This window comes from Scyliorhinus canicula, chromosome 21 (genome assembly GCF_902713615.1).
Source record: "Scyliorhinus canicula chromosome 21, sScyCan1.1, whole genome shotgun sequence".
NCBI lineage: Eukaryota > Metazoa > Chordata > Chondrichthyes > Carcharhiniformes > Scyliorhinidae > Scyliorhinus > Scyliorhinus canicula.
In genome coordinates this window covers 13,681,684-13,706,874 of record NC_052166.1, presented here as the reverse complement: position 1 = coordinate 13,706,874, position 25,191 = coordinate 13,681,684, and the positions used below count along the sequence as shown (strand labels likewise).

The 25,191-nt window shown below is 50.0% G+C and overlaps 1 protein-coding gene across 3 annotated transcripts in view; it reads left to right on the top strand.

Moving 5' to 3' along the window:
• The window catches only part of exd3 (exonuclease 3'-5' domain containing 3), a 617,516-nt gene that overhangs the window by 151,907 nt on the left and 440,418 nt on the right, over positions 1 to 25,191 (top strand). For all 3 annotated transcript variants that reach the window (XM_038781915.1, XM_038781916.1, XM_038781914.1), the window contains one exon: positions 4,768 to 4,826. In XM_038781915.1, coding sequence (XP_038637843.1) covers positions 4,805 to 4,826 — 22 coding nt within the window. In that variant the 5' untranslated portion in view covers positions 4,768 to 4,804. The remainder of the gene's footprint in view (positions 1 to 4,767; positions 4,827 to 25,191) is intronic.

Here is a 25,191-nt window from a genome sequence, read left to right as displayed (position 1 = left end):
TCCACCCTCCTCCACCGGGGGTTCAGACCGGTACAGTTCCCCATAGAAGTCCCTGAAGACCCCATTGACATCTACCCCCCTCCGCACCACCTTCCCGGCGCTATCCATCACTCCCCCAATCTCCCTGGCCGCATCTCGCTTCCGGAGCTGGTGCGCCAGCATCCTGCGCGCCTTCTCCCCGTGTTCATACACCGCCCCCTGTGCTTTCCTCCACTGGGCTTCCGCCTTTCTGGTCGTCAGTAGGTCAAATCTGGCCTGAAGGCTACGCCTCTCCCCCAGCAATCCCTCCTCCGGGGCCTCCGCATATCTCCTATCCACCTGCACCATCTCCCCTATCAGTCTTTCCCTTTCCCTCTGCTCCCCCCTCTCCCTATGGGCTCGGATGGAGATCAATTCCCCCCTCATCACCGCCTTCAATGCCTCCAAGACCGTCCCCACCCGAACCTCCCAGTTATCATTGGCCTCGAGGTATCTCTCAATACACCCCCGGACCCTCCCGGCCACCTCCTCCTCTGCCAGCAGCCCCACCTCCATGCGCCAGAGCGGACGTTGGTCCCTCTCTTCCCCCAGCCCGAGGTCCATCCAGTGCGGGGCATGGTCCGAAATGGCAATGGCGGAGTATTCCACTTCCTCCACCCTCGGCACCAGCCCCCTGCTCAGGACAAAAAAATCAATCCTCGAGTAGGCCTTGTGTACATGGGAGAAAAACGAGTATTCCCTGGCCCTTGGCCTCGCAAACCTCCAAGGGTCCACCCCCCCCATCTGGTCCATAAATCCCCTCAACACCTTAGCCGCCGCCGGCCTCCTACCTGTCCGGGACTTGGATCGATCCACTGGGGGATCCAGTACTGTGTTAAAGTCTCCCCCCATGATCAGGCACCCCGCCTCTAGGTCCGGAATGCGGCCCAACATACGCCGCATGAACCCCGCATCGTCCCAATTTGGGGCATAAACATTCACCAACACTACCCGCTCCCCCTGCAGCTTGCCACTAACCATCACGTACCTCCCGTCACTGTCAGCCACCACCTTCAACGCCTCAAACGACACCTTCTTCCCCACCAGGATCGCCACCCCCTTACTCTTCTCATCCAGCCCTGAGTGGAATACTTGGCCCGCCCACCCCTTCCTCAACCGGACCTGGTCCACCACTCACAGGTGTGTCTCCTGGAGCATGGCCACATCCGCCTTCAGTCCCTTCAGGTGCGCAACTACTCGGGCCCTTTTGACCGGCCCATTCAGACCCCTCACATTCCAGGTTATCAGCCGGATCCGAGGGCTCCCTGCCCCCTTCCCCTGCCGATTAGCCATACCCCATCCCTTGCCCACCCCCGGCCAGCGTCCCACGCTCTGCCAGTTTCCCACGGCGGCAACTCTCCCCCCCCCCCCCCCCCCCCCCCCCCCCCCCTCCAGCACCCCCTGCGTCTTCCAGATCCTTCCTGACCGTTTCAGCAGCAACCCGGTACCCCCCCCCCCCCTCCCCTCCCCCCCCCCAGGCTAGGACCCCTCCTAACCGCGCCCCCCCCTCTACAGCACTCCCGTGGGCCAGCTAACTTCTGCTGACCCCAGCGGCTCCCGCCCTACTTTCGGCTCCTCCCAACGTGGGACTGCCCCTCCTCCATTGTGCCCGTCAACGAGTCCACCCTCCCCCGCTCCTGCGCGGGAAAAGGAAACCCGCCCCCTCCCTCTCCCAGCGCGGGAACCCCGCAGAAAGCCCGCGCTTTCACCCTGCCGGGCCCCGTCTCCTCCAGGGCCACTCCCAGTCTGAAGAATTTCTTGATCATATCCAGTAATATATACAAATTAAGACTTTTCATCACTAAGCTTCTGTGCAGTACAATTTGATCAGTTACACTTTATTAATTACACAAATATGTCAACAAGATGAGGTCGAACACTGTCAATGATTTGTGCACACAAGACCTCAGGACGCTTCTGCACGTCTTTTAAAATTCTCTCCTTTATTTTATAGTGCCTTTCTTCACTCTTCCTATTAAAAAGTACTATTCCATACTTCTCTCCATCTGCCGTGTGTCCGTCCACGCTTTCTACCAGACTGTTTTATGTCCTCTTGACACCTATCACTACCCTCTTTGTTTCGTAGTGTTGGGGGTGATATATTATCATGGATTGAACATTGGACAACTAACGTGAATCAGAGTTGGTAAACTGTATTGTTGGAGTGCTGCAGGGATCAGTGCTGGAGTTTCAAGGGTGGCACAGTCTTAGTACTGCTACCTCACAGCGCCAGGGACCCAGGTTGAATTCCGGTCTTGGGTGACGTCTGTGGAATTTGCACATTCTCCTTGTGTACTCCGTAGTCCAAAGATGTGCAGGTTAGATAGATTGGCCAAGCTAAATTGCCCCTTAGAATCCAAAAAAGATGTGTCGCTTAGGCCAAGGGTTTTTGGGATAAGACTGGGGAGTGAGCTTGGGTGGAATGCTCTTTCAGGGGATCGGTGCAGACTTGATGGGTCAAATGGCCTCCTGCACTGTAGGAATTCTATGTTTCTATGTTCTATGTTTCTATTTACAATCTGTATGAATGATTTAAACGAAGGGGCCAAATTTGTTGATGATAAAAAGATAGGTTGGAAAGCCAGTTGTGAGGAGGATGCAAAGAGTCTAAAGAGATAGAGAAAGTCACTGTCTGTGAGGAGTTTGCACATTCTCCCCATGTCTGCGTTGGTTTCACCCCCACAACCCAAAGATGTGCAGGTTAGGTGGATTGGCCACGCTAAATTGCCCCTTAATTGGAAAAACTGAATTGGATATTCAAAATTTAAAAAAAAAAGAGATAGAGAAAGGTTCATTGAGTGGGTAAAGATTTGACAGGGTATAATATAGGAAAATGAGATTGTCCACTTTGGCAGAAAGAATATAAAAACAATATTATTTAGATGGAAATAGACGGCAGAGTACTGCTGCACAGAGGATCTGGATGTCCTTACCCATGATTCACAAAAACGTAGCATGCAGATATAGCAAGTGATTAGGAAGGCTAGTGGAATGTTGTCCTTCATTGCAAAGGGGATAGAGTATATAAAAATCAGGAAGTCTTTGTAAGGCTTTGGTGAGACCACAATTATAGTGTAAAGCTTTGGTCTCCTTACTTAAGGAGAGATATACTTGCATTGGAATCAGACCCGGGAAGGTTCACTAGGCTGATTCCTGGGATGAAGGGGTTGTCTTTTGAGGAACATTTGAGCAGTTTGGGCCTATACTCAGTGACGTTTAGGCACGGTAGCACAGTGGGAGCGACATGGTAGCACAGTGGTTAGCACTATTGCATCACAGCTCCAGGGCCCAAGGTTTGATTCCCAGCTTGGGTCACTGTCTGTGCGGAGTCTACACGTTCTCCCTCTGTCTGCGTGGGTTTTCTCCGGGTGCTCCGGTTTCCTCCTGCAAGTCCCGAAAGACGTGCTGTTAGGTAATTTGGACATTCTGAATTCTCTGTCAGTGTACCCGAGCAGGCGCTGGAATGTGACGACTAGGGGTTTTTCACAGTAAATTCATTGCAGTGTTAATGTAAGCCTACTTGTTACAATAAAGATTTTTTTTTTAATTATTAAAAGAGCGAGAGGTGATTTTATGAAAACGTACAAGATTCTGAAGGGACTTGACAGGGTAGATGCTGAATGTTTCCCCTCCTAGTCTAGAATTAGGTGTTACAGTTTAAAATAAAAAATCTCCAATTTAAAACGGAGACGAGGAGAAATTTCTTCTCTGAGAGATTTGTTAATTTTAGGAGTTACCTTCCTCAGAGAGCTGTGGAAGCTGTGGCATTGACAAATTCAAGGCTGAGATGGACAGAGTTTTAATTGGCAAGGGTTAAGGAGGGCCGGAAGGCAGGTAAGTGATGCTAAGGCCCCACCAAGATCGACTGATCTTATCGAATCGTGGAACAGGCTTGAGGGGTCAAACAGCCTACTCTTGCTCCAATATCTTCTTATTTTATAATCTGTTGCAGTTCACAATACTCCCAAGTTTCCTGTGTTTTTTAAATTTAGAGTACTCAATTATTTTTTTCCAATTAAGGGGTAATTTAACATTGCCAGTCCACCTATTGATTGATTTGATTTATCGTCACATGTACCAAAGTACAGTGAAAAGTATTTTTCTGCGGCCAAGGGATCAAACACAGTACTGACAGTAATAGACAAAAGAATAATCAACAGAGAACACTGACAAATAGTACATCAACAAACAGTGTTTGGTTACAGTGTGGAACAAGGGGCCAAACAAAGCAGATACATGAACACCTAACCTGCGCAACTTTGGGTTATGGGGCTGAAACTCATGCAGACACGGGGAGAATGTGCAGTCTCCACATGGACAAAATTTCCTGTGATCTGCAAATTTTGAGATTGTACGTTGCACACCAAAGTCAACGTCTAGATTCATGATTTGTATCCAAAAGAGCAGAGGTCTTGGGCTAAGCTGTAACCAACAAGAAACCTTCCTTCAGTCCAAAAACAAACATTCACTTCTCTGTTTCCTGTCATTCAGCCAATGTCCTAGCCATGGGCTGAACTTTGCTGTTATGTTGCCCTTCATAAAAACATTTTGGAAGTCAGTGTACACCACGTCAACTGCAGTGCCTTTGTCAATCCTCTCTGCTACTTCATCAACAAACTCTATGACCATTGAGTTATTAAAATATATTCTCACAGTGTCTGAATGTATCCTAGGGGATTGGGACTGCAGGAGCTGTAATGTGAGCTTCTCCTCGCTCTGCTTACCTTGGCTTATGTTATTTTGTTGCAGGATTTGGCGTGTTTGCTGGGTTTGAGGAGCCAGCCTGATGATGGATAATCGGTGTACAGGTACTGTCATACAATCAGCAGCCACATGTTCTCCTTAGCAATGTTAAATGACAGTGCACTGGAGGTATCTAGTGCCAGGTTTCTACGTGTTGCGTGTAGTCATACCCATATTGTTCAGCTGCTTCCTCTTCGATCTCTCACTGACTCTCAGTTCTGTGGGCTGTGTCTGAATTAATATCCTGGGCGCAAGAGAGGTAACTGAGTTTGAGTGCAGGAGACATCACAACTAAATTCTGTTCTCACCCCACCATCTCTGTAGGGGCCATGCATAATGATCAATAGAGGATCAGTGAGCAAGCCTGAACTTCTCTATCTCAACCTCAGTTCGGGCAGCTCTGTAAATTTGATGGTTTCTATATATTCTTCTTCAAGGTATTGTTCCTGTGGCAGTGCATGTTCGAATCGTGCCAGAGCCCCAAACCTTTCCCATGTGGGACGCTAACAGGATTGTATTGACAGCTATGACTCAATCTGTTGTAGATTGCACTTTTACCAATACAACAGACCCTAGAGAGTCCAGTGCTTTCGAAAAATAATATGCATTTCACAGCAAATGACCATCATTGTTACTTTTGGATTGAATTATCTCTCCTGTTGGTAAACGATGGGGTAGCTTTACAGAACTGTCTTGTACAAAGGTTTCCTTTGTCTAATATTTAGCGGTTGTTTGTGTGCATTTGTATTGATGCTCAGGCCTCATCCCCTCAGTCACTTGAGAAAGGCCATTCGAGCATCTAACTGAGGAATTTCCAAACTGGGGTCCACAGAACCCAGGGGGTCTGTGACAGGACCTCTGGAGAAGCCAGCCTCTAATTGGATGAGTGTGGATGGCAGAGTGATGGGAAGAGAGTCTCGGAATGAACTCGGAGCGGAGGATTGGGGGCGAGGATCGAGACTGAGCCTCAGAGCGTGAGAAGGGGAGGATCCAGAGCAAGCCTTGGAGTGAGGGACCGTCCAGCGCGGGCCTCGGTGCTGAGGGGGGAGGGAGAAGGGGAGTACCAGGCCTCATAGAGAGATGGGTAGGGTGTAGTGTGTGTGGGAGGGGGGGTTCAGTGTTGCTTAGAGAGGAGGTTCGGTGTTTGGGAGAGAGGAGAGTTTAGCATGTGTGAGAGAGGGGTCAAGTGTATCTGCAGGGAGATAGTGGGGTAGAGTGTGCGTGAGAAAATGGGGTCGAGGTGCCAGAGAGTGTGGTCGAGTGTGCGTGCGAGAGTGGGGTCGAGTGCGTGAGACTGGGGTCAAGTGTGCGTGAGAAAGTGGGGTCGAGGTTTGTGAGAGTGGGGTCGAGGTGCGAGAGAGTGGGTTCAAGGTGTGCGAGAGTGGGGTCAAGGTGTGAGGGACTGGGGTCGAGGTGTGAGAGAGTGGGGTCGAGGTGTGAGAGAGTGGGGTCGAGGTGTGAGAGAGTGGGGTCGAGGTGTGAGAGAGTGGCGTCGAGGTGTGAGAGAGTGGGGTCAAGTGTGCATGAGAGGGTGGGGTCGAGTGTGCGTGCGAGAGTGGGGTCGAGTGCGTGGGAGTAGGGTCGAGTGCGTGGGAGTAGGGTTAAGTGTGCGTGAGAGAGTGGGGTCGAGGTGCGAGAGAGTGGGGTCGAGGTGCGAGAGAGTGGGGTCGAGGTGCGAGAGAGTGGGGTCGAGTGCGTGAGAGTAGGGTCAAGTGCGCGGGAGAGTGGGGTCGAGGTGCGAGAGAGTGGGGTCGAGGTGCGAGAGAGTGGGGTCGAGGTGCGAGAGGGTGGGGTCGAGCTGCGAGAGAGTGGGGTTGAGGTGTGAGAGAGTGGGGTCGAGGTGTGAGAGAGTGGCGTTGAGGTGTGAGAGAGTGGGGTCAAGTGTGCATGAGAGGGTGGGGTCGAGGTGCGAGAGAGTGGGGTCGAGGTGCGAGAGAGTGGGGTCGAGGTGCGAGAGGGTGGGGTCGAGCTGCGAGAGAGTGGGGTTGAGGTGTGAGAGAGTGGGGTCGAGGTGTGAGAGAGTGGCGTTGAGGTGTGAGAGAGTGGGGTCAAGTGTGCATGAGAGGGTGGGGTCGAGTGTGCGTGCGAGAGTGGGGTCGAGTGCGTGGGAGTAGGGTCGAGTGCGTGGGAGTAGGGTCGAGTGCGTGGGAGTAGGGTCGAGGTGCGAGAGAGTGGGGTCGAGGTGCGAGAGAGTGGGGTCGAGGTGCGAGAGAGTGGGGTCGAGGTGCGAGAGAGTGGGGTCGAGGTGCGAGTGGGGTCGAGGTGCGAGAGAGTGGGGTCGAGGTGCGAGAGAGTGGGGTCGAGGTGCGAGAGAGTGGGGTCGAGGTGCGAGAGAGTGGGGTCGCGGTGCGAGAGAGTGGGGTCGAGGTGGGTCGAGTGTGCGTGAGAAAGTGGGGTCGAGTGTGCGTGAGAGAATGGGGTCGAGTACGTGAGAGAATGGGGTCGAGTGTGCGTGAGAGAATGGGGTCAAGTGCGTGAGATTGGGGTCGAGTGTGTGTGAGAGAGTGTTGTCGAGTGTGTGTGAGAGAGTGTTGTCGAGTGTGTGTGAGAGAGTGTTGTCGAGTGTGTGTGAGAGAGTGGGGTCGAGTGTGTGTGAGAATGTGGGGTCGAGTACGTCACCGCCTCCGATGTTCTTCCAAGTGACTCCCTGATTGGGGAAAGCAGACCTTGCACTGACTGAGCAATTCCAACATCTCCCTCCCATAGAGCAGCACAGTAGCATAGTGGTTAGCACGATTGCTTCACAGCTCCAGGGTCCCAGGTTCGATTCCGGCTTGGGTCAATGTCTGTGTGGAGTCTGCATGTTCTCCCTGTGTCTGCGTGGGTTTCCTCCGGGTGTTTCCTCCCACAGTCCAAAGATGTGCAGGTTAGGTGGATTGGCCATGATAAATTGCCCTTAGTGTCCAAAAAAGGTTGCTGGGTTACGGGGATAGGGTAGATATGTGGGCTTCGATGGGCCGAATGGCCTCCTTCTGCACTGTAAATTCTATAAAATCCTATACCTCTCAAAATGATTGCTGAACTGTCGTTCCACCGCAATCACCTCTGCCAGTGCCTCTACTGTTTATATAGACAACTCCACTCGGTGAGTGAGTGAGCAACTCCATCTTCCCTGCCGTTACACATTTCGCTGTGCCGTTCCAATCCTTCTTCCCAGTATTCCTCGCTGGCTGTTGGACATTCTTGCCAACTAAGTCTCCCCTGGGAGAAATTTTCTGAAGATTTTCCCCCAAAACAACATAGAACATAGAACATAGAATGATACAGCACAGTACAGTTGGAAAGGACCAAAAACCCACGACTCTAGTGGGAGCTACCCAACGTGTGACCACCTCCTACATGGGCAGCATGGTAACGGAGTGGTTAGCATTGTGGCTTCACTGCACCCGAGTCCCAGGTTCAATTCCCAGCTGGGTTACTGTCTGTGCGGAGTCTGCACGTTCTCTCCGTATCTGCTTGGGTTTCCTCCGGGTGCTCTGGTGTCCTCCCAATAGTCCTGAAAAACGTGCTGTTCGGTAATTTGGACATTCGAAATTCTACCTCTGTATACCCGAAAAGGTGACAGAATGGGACGTCAAGGGGCTTTTCACAGTAACTTTATTGCAATGTAAGCCTACTTTTGATTATTATTATTATTATATCACCACTGGAAGTCGCAAAACCATAAACCTAGCTAATGAGCAATCAGCCCATCACAGATGGCAGGGAAACCATTTTAGTAAACCATCCGACAAAATAATTTGGTATTTGGGCAGCACGGTGGCGCAGTGGCCAGCACTGCTGTCTCACGGCGCCAAGGTCCCAGGTTTGATCCCAGGTTCGATTCGGGCTCTGGGTCACTGTCCATGCGGAAACCGCACACTCTCCGCGCATCTGCATGGGCCTCGCCCCCACAACCCAAAGATGTGCAGGGCAGGTGGATTGGCCTCACGGTAGCATGGTGGTTAGCATCAATGCTTCACAGCTCCAGGGTCCCAGGTTCGATTCCCGGCTGGGTCACTGTCTGTGTGGAGTCTGCACGTCCTCCCCGTGTGTGCGTGGGTTTCCTCCGGGTGCTCCGGTTTCCTCCCACAGTCCAAAGATGTGCGGGTTAGGTGGATTGGCCATGCTAAAATTGCCCGTAGTGTAAGGTTAATGGGGGGATTGTTGGGTTACGGGCATACGGGTTACGTGGGTTTAAGTAGGGTGATCATTGCTCGGCACAACATCGAGGGCCGAAGGGCCTGTTCTGTGCTGTACTGTTCTATGTTCTATGTTCTATATTGCCCCTTATTGGAAAAAATTAATTGGGTACTCTAAATTTATAAAAAAAAAAAATTGGTATTTGAAAAACCATTAACCATAACCAAGGTAGCACGGTGGTTAGCGCTGCTGCCTCACATTGCCAGGGACTGAGATGACTGCGTGGAGTTTGCACATTCTCCCAGTGTCTGCGTGGGTTTCCTCCGGGTGCTCCGGTTTCTACCCACAGTCTAAACTTCCCATCTCACTGGAACGACGGAGGTTGAGGGGCGACCTGATGGAGGTCTACACAATTATGAGGGGTATTGACAGGGTGGATAGTCAGAGGCTTTTCCCCAGGGTAGAGGGGTCAATTACTCGGGGACATTGGTTTAAGGTGCGAGGGGCAAGGTTTAGAGGTGTACAAGGCAAGTTATTTTTACACAGAGTGTCTTGGGTGCCTGGAACTCGCTACGGAGGAGGTGGTGGAAGCAGGGACGATAGTGATGTTTAAGGGATATCTTGACAAATACATGAATAGGATGGGAATAGAGGGATACGGACTCCAGAAGTGTAGAAGATTTTAGTTTAGACGGGCAGCATGGTCGGCATGGGCTTGGAGGGCCGAAGGGCCTGTTCCTGTGCTGTACTTTTCTTTTTTCTTTGTTCTAAAAGTGTGCATGTTAGGGAGATGTGCCACGATCAATGCGTGGGCGGAGTGAAACTAGGTGAGGTGCTTTTTGAAAGGTCGGTGCAGACCCACGAATGTCCTCCTTCTACACTGTAGGAATTCTATGTTTCATTCATGCCATGTGAGCGTCGCTGGCTAAGCCGGCATTTATTGCCCATCCCCAATTACCCTTGATGTGCATGCTATTTCAATAATTTGATTGAGCAACTTGATGAAGTGACAGGGGAGAATTGACTTGGTTAGTGTGGCTCAGGTCGAGAACATGGACTTTCAAAAGGGATTTGATGAAGTGTTGCCTCATGGAAGCGCAAAAAATGCAGAGGTTTTTTAAAAAAGTGGTATCGGAATGCAAAACCGGATAAGGGCAGACAACAGAGCGGTGTAACTGATTGACTGTTTCTCAGTCAGTCCAAACAGCAGTGCACGGCAATGAAACACAAAATGATGGCAGATACAGGCAGCAATTATCGAGAGGGAAACAAGGCTCACTCTGTTTCACTCTGGACATTTGTACAACCCTTTGTCAAAACGGAGTTCAACCAGAAATGTTCCTGTCCCCACACATGCCGAGTACAAAGATATATAGAGGGACAGATAGTATTGAGGAAACGGAGGGCAAAAAGGTGGCAGATTGAAGACAAGAAGACAATGTGGAAAAGTGTGAGGTTACGCCCGTTGGAAGGAGGAATGGAGGCACAAACTGTTTTCTAAATGGAAAAAGGCTCAGGAAATCAGAAACACAAAGGGACTTAGGAGTCTTAGTTCAAGATTCTCTTCAGATTAATGTGCAGATTCAGTTGGCAGTTAGGAAGGCAAATAGAATGTTAGTATTCATCGCGAGAGGGCAAGTATACAAGACCAGGGATGTACTTCTGCGGCTGTATAAGGCTCTGGTCAGACCCCATTTGGAGTGTAGGGAGCAGTTTTGGGTCCCGTATCTAAGGAAGGATGTGCTGGCCTTGGAAAGGGTCCAAAGGTTCACAAAAATGATCCCTGGAATGAAGAGCTTATCATATGAGGAACGATTGAGGACTCTGGGTCTCTACTCGTTGGAGTTTAGAAGGATGAGGGGGATCTTACTGAAACTCACAGGATACTGTGAGGCCTGGATAGAGTGGACGTGGAGAGGAAATATTAGAACCCGAGGGTGCAGATTCAGACTGAAGCGATGATCCTTTAAAACAGAGATGAGGAGGAATTTCTTCAGCCAGAGAACAAAGAAGAACAAAGAAAATTACAGCACAGGAACAGGCCCTTCAGCCCCCCCAGCCTGCGCCGATCCAGATCCTTAATCTAAACCTGTCGACTATTTTCCAAGGATCTACTTCCCTCTGTTCCCCGCCTGATCATATATCTGCCTAGATGCATCTTAAATGAAGCTATCGTGCCCGTCTCTACCACCTCCGCTGGCAATGCGTTCCAGGCACCCAGCACCCTCTCCGTTAAAAACTTCCCACGCACATCTCCCTTAAACTTTCCCCCTCTCACCTTGAAATCGTGACCCCTTGTAATTGACACCCCCACTCTTGGAAAAAGCTTGTTGCTATCCACCCTGTCCATACCTCTCATAATTTTGTAGACCTCAATCAGGTCTCCCCTCAACCTCCGTCTTTCCAACTGAAAAAATCCTAATCTACTCAACATTTCTTCATAGCTAGCACCCTCCATACCAGGCAACATCCTGGTGAACCTCCTCTGCACCCTCTCTAAAGCATCCACACCCTTCTGGTAATGTAATGACCAGAACTGCACGCAGTATTCCAAATGTGGCCGAACCAAAGTCGTATATAATTGTAACATGACCTGCCGACTCTTGTACTCAATACTTCGTCCCCTGAAGGCAAGCATGCTGTATGCCGCCTTGCCCAGTCTATCGACCTGCATTGCCACCTTCAGGGTACAATGGACCTGAACTCCCAGATCTCTCTGGACATCAATTTTCCCCAGGACTCTTCCATTGACCGTAAAGTCCGCTCTTGGATTAGATCTTCCAAAATGCATCTCCTCGCATTTTCCTGGATTGAACTCCATCTGCCATTTCTCTGCCCAACTCTCCAATCTATCAATATTTTGCTGTATCCTCTGACAGTCCTCCTCGCTATCTGCAACTCCACCAATCTTAGTATCATCTGCAAACTTGCTAATCAGACCACCTATACCTTCCTCCAGATCATTTATGTATATCACAAACAATAGTGGTCCGAGGACGGATCCCTGTGGAACACCACTAGTCACCTTTCTCCATTTTGAGACACTCTCTTCCACCACTACTCTCTGTCTCCTGTTGCCCAGCAAGTTCTTTATCCATCTAGCTAGTACACCCTGAACCCCATACGACTTCACTTTTTCCATCAACCTGCCATGGGAAACTTTATCAAACGCCTTACTGAAGTCCATGTATATGACATCCATGATGTGGAGATGCCGGCGTTGGACTGGGGTGAGCACAGTAAGAAGTCTTACAACACCAGGTTAAAGTCCAACAGGTTTGTTTCAAACACGAGCTTTCGGAGCACGGCTCCTGAAGAAGGAGCCGTGCTCCGAAAGCTCGTGTTTGAAACAAACCTGTTGGACTTTAACCTGGTGTTGTAAGACTTCTTACTGTATATGACATCAACAGCCCTTCCCTCATCAATTAACTTTGTCACTTCCTCAAAGAATTCTATTAGTTTTGTAAGACATGACCTTCCCTGCACAAAACTATGCAGCCTATCACTGATAAGTCTATTTTCTTCCAAATGTGAATAGATCCTATCCTTCAGTATCTTCTCCAATAGTTTGCCTACTACTGACGTCAAGCTCACAGGTCTATAATTCCCTGGATTATCCCTACTACCCATCTTAAACAAAGGGACAACATTAGCAATTCTCCAGTCCCCTGGGACCTCACCCGTGCTCAAGAATGCTGCAAAGATATCTGTTAAGGCCCCAAAACTTCCCCCTTCCTTATGCCGACTTGACCTAGAGTATTTAAACATCCATCCCCAGCCTCAACATCCGTCATGTTCCTCTTCTTTGCGAATACCGATGCAAAGTATTCATTAAGAATCTCACCCATTTCCTCTGACTCCATGCATAAATTCCCTCTTTTGTCTTTGAGTGGGCCAATCCTTTCTCTAGTTACCCTCTTGCTCCTTATATACGAATAAAAGGCTTTGGGATTTTCCTTAACCCTGTTAGCCAAAGATATTTCATGACCCCTTTTAGCCCTCTTTATTGCGCGTTTAAGATTTGTCCTACTTTCCCGATATTCCTCCAAAGCTTCATCAGTTTTAAGTCGTCTAGATCTTATGTATGCTTCCTTTTTCATCTTGGCTCGTCTCACAATTCCACTCGTCATCCATGGTTCCCTAATCTTGCCATTTCTATCTCTCATTTTCACAGGGACATGTCTGTCCTGCACTCTAATCAACCTTTCCTTAAAAGACTCCCACATTTCAAATGTGGATTTACCCTTAAACAGCTGCTCCCAATCCACATTCTCTAGCTCCTGCCGAATTTTGTTATACTTCATCTTTCCCCAATTTAGCACTCTTCCTTTAGGACCACTCTCGTCTTTGTCCATGAGTATTCTAAAACTTACGGAATTGTGATCCCAAATTGCTATTCCCAAAGTAATCACCGACTGAAACATCAACCACCTGGCCGGGATCATTCCCCAATACCAGGTCCAGTATGGCCCCTTCACGAGTTGGACTATTCACATACTGCTCTTAAAAAACTCTCCTGGATGCTCCTTACAAACTCTGCTCCATCTACGCCTCCAACACTACACGAATCCCATTCAATGTTGGGGAAGTTAAAATCTCCCATCACAACCACCCTATTGCTTCTACATTTTTCTATAATCTGTCTACATATTTGTCCCTCTACTTCACGCTCGCTTTTGGGAGGCCTGTAGTAAAGTCCCATATCCATATTGCCTCAGTGCTCGAATCCTCCATCGTGCCCTCCTTAATCACAGCTGTGATATCATCTCTAACCAGTAATGCAACTCCTCCACCCCTTTTGGTGAATCTGTGGAACTCTTTGCCGCAGATGGCTGTGGAGGCCAATTCACTGAATGTCTTTAAGACTGAGATAGGTAGGTTCTGGATTAATTAGGGGATCAGGGATTATGAGGAGAAGGCAGAAGAAGGGGGATGAGGATTCAACTTCCGACGTGGGAGGAGAGCGGTCGCGGATTGAAGGGCTCCTGAGTTTGCTGCTCACACCTATCCTCTAGCCCTTTACACACGCAACTCATCCTAGCCCATTGTGAAATGTACCCGATGTACCAAAGAGCGCAAACTTGCCCGACCGAACCCCCCAAGTGTGCACAGCAGGAGAGTGCGGCAGCAGAAGAGGAGAGGTGACCCCCGCGAAGCTGGAGACGTAAGCACTTGGGAGCAGAGCCAGCGACCAAGAGAGAGAGGACCCCCCCCCCCACAGATCAGTGGCGACCACGTGGTGAGCGATGAGACAAAGGGAAAACTTCTCTCGCGAGCCCCCTGACCCAGTGAGAGGGAAGGGAAAAGAGGATGAGAAGGGGGAAGAAAAAGGAAAAGGAAGGAAGGAAGGGAACCAACTACAACCACCCCCCACCCAACAAAAAGTGAGAGAGAGTGGAGGGGGTTTAGTGAGAGAGAGAGTGGAGGGGGTTAGTGCGTGTGAGAGAGAGGGGTTTGTGCGTGTGAGAGAGGGGGGTTTGTGTGTGTGTGAGAGAGGGGGGTTTAATGTGTGTGAGAGGGGGGGTTTAGTGAGAGAGAGAGTGGAGGGGGTTTAGTGAGAGAGAGTGGAGGGGGTTAGTGCGTGTGAGAGAGGGGGGTTTGTGCGTGTGAGAGAGGGGGGTTTGTGTGTGTGAGAGAGGGGGGTTTAATGTGTGTGAGAGGGGGGGTTTAGTGAGAGAAAGAGTGGAGGGGGTTTAGTGAGAGAGAGAGTGGAGGGGGTTAGTGTGTGAGAGGGAGGGGGTCTTGTGTGTGTGAGACGGGTGGTTAGTGTCTGTGAGAGGAGTGATTAGTGTGAGAGGCGAAGGATTAGTGTGCGAGGGAAACTGGGGGTTTAGTGTATGAGAGAGGGGTGGTTATAGTGTGTTTGGGGGGGCTTTCCCGTACCAGCCTCCCCGGACAGGCGCCGGAATGTGGCGACTAGGGGCTTTTCACAGTAACTTCATTGAAGCCTACTGGTGACAATAAGCGATTTTCATTTCATAGTGTGTGTGATAGAGGGAGGTTTAGTGCGTGTGTGAGAGGGGGTTTTGTGTGTATTTGGGAGGGGGAGTTTAATGTGTGTGAGAGAAGATGGTTTAGTGTACAAGAGATAGGGGGGTTTAATGTGTGTGAGGGGGGTTAAATGTGTGTGAGAGAGGAGGGGTTAGTGTGTGTGAGAGAGGAGGGGTTTGTGTGCAAGAGATAGGGGGTTTAATGTGTGACAGAAGGGGATTTAGTGTGTGAGGGAAACTGGGTTTTTGTGTGTGTGAGAAGGGAGGCTTTAGTGTGTGTGAGAGAGGGGGGTTTAGTGTGTGTGAGAGAGGGGGGTTTAGTGTGTGTGAGAGAGGGGGGGTTAGTGTGTGAGGGGGGTTAGTGTGTGTGAGAGAGGGGGGTTAGTGTGTGTGAGAGAGCCATGGTTAGTGTGAGAGAGACGAGGGGTTAGTGTGCGAGAGAGAGGGGTCGATATACTGTGTGAGGAGGGTTTTAGTGTGTGTGATAGAGGGGGCTTTAGTGTGTGAGAGAGAGGGGACTGTAGTGTGTGAGAGAGAGAGGGGACTGTAGTGTGTGTGAGAGAGAGGGGACTGTAGTGTGTGTGAGAGAGGGGGCTGTAGTGTGTGTGAGGGGGTCTTTAGTGTGTGTGATAGAGGGGGCTGTAGTGTGTGAGAGAGAGGGGGCTGTAGTGTGTGTGAGGGGGTCTTTAGTGTGTGTGATAGAGGGGGCTGTAGTGTGTGAGAGAGGGAGGGGGGTTTAGTGTGTGAGAGGGGAGAGGGGTTTAGCGTTTGACAGAGGGGAGAGGGGTTTAGTGTGTGAGAGAGGGAGGGGGGTTTGGTGTGTGAGGGAGGGGAGAGGGGTTTAGCGTTTGACAGAGGGGAGAGGGGTTTAGTGTTTGAGAGAGGGGAGAGAGGTTTATTGTTTGAGAGAGGGACGGGGGTTTAGTGTGTGAGAGAGGGGAGAGGGGTTTAGCGTTTGACAGAGGGGAGAGGGGTTTAGTGTTTGAGAGAGGGGTTTAGTGTGTGAGAGAGGAGAGAGGGGTTTAGTGTGTTTGAGAGAGGGGAGAGGGGTTTAGTGTGTGAGAGAGGAGAGAGGGGTTTAGTGTGTTTGAGAGAGGGGAGAGGGGTTTAGCGTTTGACAGAGGGGAGAGGGGTTTAGTGTGTGAGAGAGGGGAGAGGGGTTTAGTGTGTTTGAGAGAGGGGAGAGGGGTTTAGTGTGTGAGAGAGGAGAGAGGGGTTTAGTGCGTGAGAGAGGGGAGAGGGGTTTAGTGTGTTTGAGAGAGGGGAGAGGGGTTTAGTGTGTTTGAGAGAAGGTGTATTTAGTGTTTGGGGGTTTTGTCTATGTGTGAGAATGGGAGAAAGTGTGTGTGAGAGAGAGAGGGGTTTACTGAGTGTGTGAGGGGGGTTATGCGGAGGGAAGGGGGTTTAGTGCATGTGGGAGGAGGAGGGGATTTAATGTGAGTGAGGGTGGGGACGGGGGATTCGTGTGTGCGAGAGAGAGGGGAGGAGGGTTAGTGTGTGCAAGAGAGAGGGGGGGATTTAGTGTGAGAGGGGAAGGGTAGTGTAGTGTGTGTGTGATAGAATGGAGGGGTAGTTTAGTGCATGAGGGAGAGGATAGGGTGAGTTTAGTGTGTGAGAGAGAGTGCAGGGGGAGTTTATTGTGTTTGAGGAAGGGGGGGAGGGTTTAGTATGTGAGAGAGATGGGGGGGTCAGCGTCTATGAGAGGGGAGGGGGGATTTAGTGTGTGTGAGAGACTGGAGGGGGAGGTTAATGTGTGAGAGTGTGTGGAGGGGGTGTTTAGTGCGAGAGAGAGTGGAAGGAAAGTCTAGTGTGTGTGTGGGGTTTGTGTGTGCAAGAGAGGAGGGGTTTAGTGCGAGAGAGAGGGGGGATTTAGTGTGTGTGTAAGAGAGGGGATTTAGCGTGTGTGAGAGAGAGGGGAGGAGAGGGTTTAGTGTGTGTATGGGGGTGTCGTTTGGCAGAGAGGATGATTTCATTGGTCAGAACATTGAATACAGGAGTAGGGGCGTCTTACTAAAGTTGTACAAGACATTAGAAAGGCCACACTGGGAATACTGTGCACAGTCTGGTCACCCTCATAAGAGGGTGACAAAGGATATTATTAAACTAGAAAGAGTGAACGATACGGGGGCGGTCTCGGCAGCTACAGTGTGGTGAATGAGATTCACACGGTATTATAAGTTACCAATGTCACTCTGTTCCAAGTATATATATATATGTATCAATATTGTAAGTGCAGTTGCACTACCTGACCACCAAGGGGATTAGCTCTGGGAGTACTCGAGAGTTTGTACTGGCTCCCCCCTTGGCTCCGCCCAGAACTCCTCCCCCTAGAGCTGCTGTATAAAGATCCGTGCCACAGAGTCAGCCAGCCAGTTCACTGAAAGTTCAACGGCTAACAGGCTGGCTCTGTTGTAAGTATATTAAAACCGCTATTCTAATCCTACAAGCACGTGTCCGTAGAATTGATGGTTCCATCATACGGTATGGGAGGCGTTGAAGGCAGTGGTGAGAGGGGAGTCTAACTCGATCCGGTCACACAGGGAGAAGGTGGAGCGGGTGGTGATGGATAGATTAGTGAGGGAGATCCTCCAGGTAGACAGGAGGTACTCGGAGGCCCTGGAGGCGGGGTTATTGAAGGAGTGGCAGAATCTGCAGATGGAGTTTGGGTTGCAATCTACAGGGAAGGCAGTGGGGCAATGAGCAAGAGGGGCGGTTTATGAATACGGGGAGAAGGCCAGTAGGATGATGGCACACCAGCTTCGGAAACAGAAGCAAGTGAGGGAGATGGGGAAAGTGAAGGATAGAGGGGGTAATACAATCTTGGACACGTTGGGGGTCAACGGGGTGTTTAAGGGCTTTTACAGCTGGTTATACGAGTCAGAACCCCCAGCCGGGGTGGAGTGGATGGGATGGGGCAGCAGGGTAGCATGGTGGTTAGCATAAATGCTTCACAGCTCCAGGGTCCCAGGTTCGATTCCCGGCTGGGTCACTGTCTGTGTGGAGTCTGCACGTCCTCCCCCTGTGTGCGTGGGTTTCCTCCGGGTGCTCCGGTTTCCTCCCACAGTCCAAAGATGTGCGGGTTAGGTGGATTGGCCATGCTAAATTGCCCGTAGTGTCCTAATAAAAGTAAGGTTAAGGGGGGGGGTTGTTGGGTTACGGGTATAGGGTGGATACGTGGGTTTGAGTAGGGTGATCATTGCTCGGCACAACATTGAGGGCCGAAGGGCCTGTTCTGTGCTGTACTGTTCTATGTTCTATGTTCTATGTTTTTGGAGTGATTGGAGTTTCCGAAGATGGGAGAAGAGCTGGTGGAGGGTCTTGGGGCCCCAATTGGGCTGTTGAAAGTCGGGCAAAGGTCCTGGGTCCGGATGGGTACCCAGTGGAGATTTCTAAAAAAAATTCAGGAGTGCTGGGGCCCTTGCTGACAAGGCCATTTAACAAGGATAGGAAGAGAGGATTGTTCCACCCAACGATTTTGCAGGCCTCTATTTCTCTCATCCTGAAGCGGGATAAGGAGCTGGAACAATGTGGGTCGTACAGGCCAATCTCCCTTCTAAATGTAGACGGCAAGCTGTTGGCCAAGATCTTGGCCTTGAGAATAGAGGATTGTGTGCCGGGGTGATATGGGAGGACCAGACGGGGTTTGTGAAGGGGAGGCATTTAGTGGCAAACATTAGAAGGCTGCGAAATGAGATTCTGATGCCCTCCAAGGGAAGGGGGGGGTTGGGGGGGGGGGGTGGAGGTGGTGGTCGCCATGGATGCGCAGCAGAAGATCTTTGATCAGGTGGAGTGGGGGTATCTGTGGGAGGTCCTGGGGCGGTTTGGGTTTGCGCAGAGTTTTGTGGACTGGGTTCAGTTGCTGTACCAGGCACGGGTGGCGAGCGTGCGGACGAATCAAATGAGCTCGGATTATTTTAGTCTGCACCGGGGGACGAGGCAGGGATGTCCACTCTCTCCGCTGTTGTTTGCCTTGGCTATAGAGCCACTGCCGATGGCGCTGAGAACGTCAAAATACTGGCAGGTGATAGTAAGGAGGGGTGGTGGAGCACTGGGTCTCGCTATATGCAGATAGAACATAGAACAGTACAGCACAGAACAGGCCCTTCGGCCCTCGATGTTGTGCCGAGCCATGATCACCCTACTCAAACCCACGTATCCACCCTATACCCGCAACCCAACAACCCCCCCCCCCCTTAACCTTACTTTTTAGGACACTACGGGCAATTTAGCATGGCCAATCCCCCTAACCCGCACATCTTTGGACTGTGGGAGGAAACCGGAGCACCCGGAGGAAACCCACGCACACACGGGGAGGACGTGCAGACTCCGCACAGACAGTGACCCAGCCGGGAATCGAACCTGGGACCCTGGAGCTGTGAAGCATTTATGCTAACCACCATGCTACCGTGCTTCCCTACTTTTGTATATTTCGGAGAGGAGATTGGGAGAGATGTGGGAGGGAGCTTTCGGTATTTTGGCATCCAGGTGACGTGGGAGTGGGAGCAGCTGCACAAGCTGAATTTGGCTCGGTTGGTGGAGCAGATGATGGGGGACTTCAGAAGGTGGGATATACTCCCATTGTCACTGGCAGGGAGGGTGCAGACGGTAATGATGACCGCTCTCCCGAGATTTTTGTTCATATTTCAGTGCCTGCTTATTTTTAGCCCGAAGGCTTTCTTTAAGAGGGTGAACACTGTGATCTCTGGGTTTGTATTGGTGGGTAAAGAAGGTGCTGCTGCAGCGGGGTCGAGGGGCAGTAGAGGCGGCCTCATGTAGGGGCACTGGTAATGACACCTCTGCCACTCTTGCTGGCTCAGTACTCCACAAGCCTGGTGGTAGTGGCGGCCTTGAGGGTATGGGGTTAGTGGTGGATGCACATGGGAGTGAAGGGGACATCGGTATGGACACCTATTTGTGGCAACCACCGGTTTGCACCGGGGGAGGGCTGGATGGGGGCTTTCAGACATGGCAGCGAGCTAGGATTGAGCGGTTTGGGTACCTGGTTATTGACGGCAGCTTTCTGTGCTTGGAGGACTTGGAGAAGGAGTTTGAGTTACTCCGGGGGGGGGGGGGGTCCAATACCTGCAGGCGAGGGACTTTGCATGGAGGCAGGTTTTGACCTTTCCGCACCTACCGCCCAGGGGATAAAAGTCTTACAACACCAGGTTAAAGTCCAACAGGTTTGTTTTGAATCATTAGCTTTCAGAGCATTGTTCCTTCCTCAGGGGATACAAGGTAGTGCCGAAAACTGGAGTGGGGTAGGAGAAGGTCTCAGAAATTTATAAAGAACTCATGGAATGGGAGGGAACCCCAGTAGGTAAAGTGAAAATGGGAGGCAGCGTTGGGAAAGGAATTAGAGGCGGAATTGTGGGAGGGTGCCCTCAGTAGAGTTAACGAGTCCTTGTCGTGTGCCAGGCTTAGCCTGACACAATTCAAGGTGGTTCACAGGGTGCATGTGACTGGCCCATATGAGCAGGTTCTTCGAAGGGGTGGAGAATAAATGTGGGCTGTGTGCAGGAGGGCCCGCAAATCATGTCCACATGTTTTGGGCATGTCCGAAGCTTAGGGGATTCTGGCAAGGATTTGCCGATGTCATGTCCACGGTATTGAAGGTACGGGTGATTCCAAGTCCATATGTGGCGTTTTTTGTTGTGTCGGAAGACCAGAGGCTGATCTTTTGGCCTTTGCCTCCCTGGTAGTCTGGAGACGGATCTTATTGGCGTGGAGGGACTCGGAACCCCTGAAATCGGGGGTATGGGTCAGTGACATGGCCTAGTTTCTCAGGCTTGAGAAGATCATGTTTGAGAGGATCATCGGGTTCACCCGGAAGTGGCAGCTGTCTAGCGACTTCTTTGGGGAAAACTAAGCTGTCAGCAGATATAAGGGGGCGGGGAGGGAAGAGGGAGGCAGGGGGATTTGTTGAGATGGGAAATAGTTAGTGGAAAGGGGGGAACTGGGTATGTAGGCCATGTTGGCTGGGTTTGGTTGTTGGTTGGGTGAGGGGTATTTGTTCTGTTCTTTTTCCTCTTGAAAATTGTTGTTAAAAATTAGAAGGGCAGCACGGTGGTGCAGTGGTTATTACTGCTGCCTCACAGCACCGAGGTCCCAGGTTCGATCGTGGCTCTGGGTCACTGTCCGTGTGGAGTTTGCAAATTCTCCCCGTGTTTCCGTGGGTTTCGCCCCCACAACCCAAAGATCCAGGGTAGGTGGATTGGCCACGTTAAATTACTCCTGAATTGGAAAAACATAAATTGGGTACTCTAAATTTTTTTTAAAATTATATATGCCTTCGTCAATAAAAAGCTAGAAAGAGTGCAGAAAAGATTTACTAAGATGCTACCGGAGTTGATGGTTTTGAGTTGAAAGGAGCGGCTGAATAAACTGGGACTTTTTTTCCCTGGAGCGTAGAAGGCTTAGGGATGAATTTATAGAGCTCTATAAAATAATGAGGAGCATCGATAAGGTAGATAATCAACATCTTTTCCCAAAGTAGGGGCGTCTAAAACTGGAGGACACAGGTTTAAGGTGATGCGGAGAAATACAAAATGGTCCAGAGAGCCAGTTTTTTCATACACAGGGTGGTGAGTGTCTCGAATGAGCTGCCAGAGGCCATAGAACATAGAACATTACAGCGCAGTACAGGCCCTTCGGCCCTTGATGTTGCGCCGTCCTGTGAAACCCCTCTAAAGTCCCTCTACACTATTCCCTTATCGTCCCATATGCCTATCCAATGACCATTTGAATGCGTTTAGTGTTGGCGAATCCACTACTGTTGCAGGCAGGGCATTCCACGCCCTTACTACTCTCTGAGTAAAGAACCTACTCTGACATCTGTCCTATATCTATCTCCCCTCAATTTAAAGCTATGTCCCCCTCGTGCTGGACATCACCATCCGGAGGAAAAAGGCTCTCAATGTCCACTCTATCTAATCCTCTGATCATCTTGTATGCCTCAGGTAAGTCACCTCTTAACCTTCTTCTCTCTAATGAAAACAGCCTCAGGTCTTCAGCCTTTCCTCATAAGATCTTCCCTCCATACCAGGCAACATCCTTGTAAATCTCCTCTGTACCCTTTCCAATGCTTCCACATCCTTCCTATAATGTGGCGACCAGAACCGCACGCAATACTCCAAATGCGGCCGCACCAGAGTTTTGTACAACTGCAACATGACCTCATGGCTCCAAAACTCAATTCCTCTACCAATAAAAGCTAACACACCGTACGCCTTCGTAACAACCCTCTCAACCTGGGTGGCAACTTTCAGGGATCTATGGACATGGACACCGAGATCTCTCTGCTCGTCCACACTACCAAGAATCTTACCATTAGCCCAGTACTCTGCCTTCCTGTTATTCCTTCCAAAATGAATCACCTCACACTTTTCTGCATTAAACTCCATTTGCCACCTGTCATCCCAGCTTTACAGCTTATCTATGTCGCTCTGTAATTTGTAACATCCTTCTGCACTGTCCACAACTCCACCAACTTTAGTGTCATCTGCAAATTTACTCACCCATCCTTCTAACGCCCTCCTCCAGGTCATTATAAAAATGACAAAACAGATCCTTGTGGTACACCACTAGTAACTGGACACCAGTCTGAACATTTCCCATCAACCACATCCCTTTGTCTTCTATCAGCTAGCCAATTTCTGATCCAAACTGCTAAATCACCCTGAATCCCATGCCTCTGTATTTTCTGCAATAGCCTACCGTGGGGAACCTTATCAACGCTTTACTGAAATCCATATACACCACATCAACTGCTTTACCCTCATCTACCTGTTTGGTCGCCTTCTTGAAGAACTCAATGAGGTTTGTGAAGCACGACCTACCCTTCACAAAACCATGTTGACTATCTCTAATCAAATTATTCATTTCCAGATGATTATACATCCTATCTCTTATAAACCTTTCCAAGACTTTTCCCACAACAGAAGTAAGGCTCACTGGTCTATAGTTACCAGGGTTATCTCTACTCCCCTTCTTGAACAAGGGGACAACATTTGCTATCCTCCAGTCCTCTGACACTATTCCTGTAGACAAAGATGACTTAAAGATCAAAGCCAAAGGCTCAGCAATCTCCTCCCTGGCTTCCCAGAGAATCCTAGGATAAATCCCATCCGGCCCAGGGGACTTATCTATTTTCACACTTTCCAGAATTGCTAATACCTCCTCCTTATGAACCTCAAGCCCTTGTAGTCTAGTAGCCTGTATCTCAGTATTCTCCTCGACAACTTTGTCTTTTTCCTGTGTGAATACAGACGAAAAATACTCATTTAGCACCTCTCCTATCTCCTCGGACTCCACGCACAATTTCCCACTACTGTCCTTGACTGGCCCTACTCTTACCTTAGTCATTCTTTATTCCTGACATACCTATAGAAAGCTTAGGATTATCCTTGATCCTACCTGCCAAAGACTTCTCATGTCCTCGCTTGGGCTCTTCTTTAGCTCTCTCTTAGAGCCTTCCTAGCTAACTTTGTAACTCTCAAGCGACCCAACTGAACCATCACGTCTCATCTTCACATAAACCTCCTTCTTCCTCTTGACAAGTGTTTCAACTGCTTTAGTAACCCATGGTTCCCTCGCTCGACGACTTCCTCCCTGCCTAACATGTACATACTTATCAAGGACACACAGTAGCTGTTCCTTGAACATGGTCCACATTTCCATTGCATCCAACCCCTGCAGTTTTCCTCTCCAGCCGATGCATCCTAAGTCTTGCCTCATCGCATCATAATTGCCTTTCCCCCAGCTATAACTCTTGCCCTGTGGTGTATACCTATCCTTTTCCATCGCTAAAGTAAACATAATCGAATTGTGGTCCACTACCTCAAAATCTAACACCTGTCCTGGGTTCATTACCCAGTACCAATCCAATGTGGCCTCGCCTCTTGTTGGCCTATCTACATACTGCATCAGGAAACCCTCCTGCACACATTGGACAAAAACGGACCCATCTAAAGTACTCGAACTATAGTGTTTCCAGTCAATATTAGGAAATTTAAGGCCCCCATAATAACTACCCTGTTATTTTTGCTCCTATCCAGAATCATCTTTGCAATCCTTTCCTCTACATTTCTGGAACTTTTCGGAGGCCTATAGAAAAGCCCTAACAGGGTGACCTCTTCTTTCCTGTTTCTAACCTCAGCCCATACTACCTCAGTGTTCGAGTCCTCTTCAAATGTCCTCTCAGCCACCGTAATACTGTCCTTGACTAACAATGCCACCCCTCCCCCTCTCTTATCACCTTCCCTGAGCTTACTGAAATATCTAAACCCCGGCACCTGCAACAACCATTCCTCTCCCTGCTCTATCCATGTCTCCGAAATGGCCACAACATCGAAGTCCCAGGTACTAACCCATGCCGCAAGCTCACCCACCTTATTCTGGATGCTCCTGGCATTGAAGTAGACGCACTTTAGACCACCTTCCTTCCTGCCGGTACACTCCTGCAACTTTGAAATCTTACTCATGACCTCACTACTCTCAACCTCCTGTGTACTGGAGCTACAATTCAGGTTCCCAATCCCCTGCTGAACTAGTTTAAACCCTCCCGAAGAGCATTAGCAAACCTCCCACCCAGGATATTAGTACCCCTCTGGTCCAGGTGTAGACCATCCCGTTTGTAGAGGTCCCACCTACCCCAGAATGAGCCCCAATTGTCCAGTAATCTGAAACCCTCCCTCCTGCACCATCCCTGCAGCCACGTGTTCAACTGCTCTCTCTCCCTATTCCTCGACTCGCTATAGTAGAGGGGGTTACAATTTTGTCTTTTAAAAAGCATTTAGACACATATGTGAAAGATGAGTATACAGGGATATGGGCCAAATGCAGCAATTGGGACTAGCTTAGTGGTTAAAAACTGGGATTGGTTGGGCCAAAGGGCCTGGTTTCATGCTGTGAACCTCTATAACTCTAGTGTGTGTGTGAGGGGGGGGGTTAGTGTGTGTGTGTGTGAGAGAGGGGGGGTTTAGTGTGAGAGAGAGAGGGGGGGTTTATGTGTGAGAGAGGGGGGTTTAGTGTGTGGTGAGAGAGGGGGGGTTTAGTGTGTGTGTAGAGGGTTTAGTGTGTGTGAGAGAGGGGGTTAGTGTGTGTGAGAGAGGGGGGTTAGTGTGTGAGAGAGGGGGGGTTAGTGTGTGGAGAGGGGGGGTTAGTGTGTGTGTGAGGGGGGTTTAGTGTGTGAGAGGGGGGTTGGTGTGTGTGTGTGTGTGGTGAGAGAGGGGGGGTTTAGTGTGTGTGAGAGGGGGTGTTAGTGTGTGTGAGAGAGGGGGGTTAGTGTGTGTGAGAGAGGGGGGGTTAGTGTGTGAAGAGG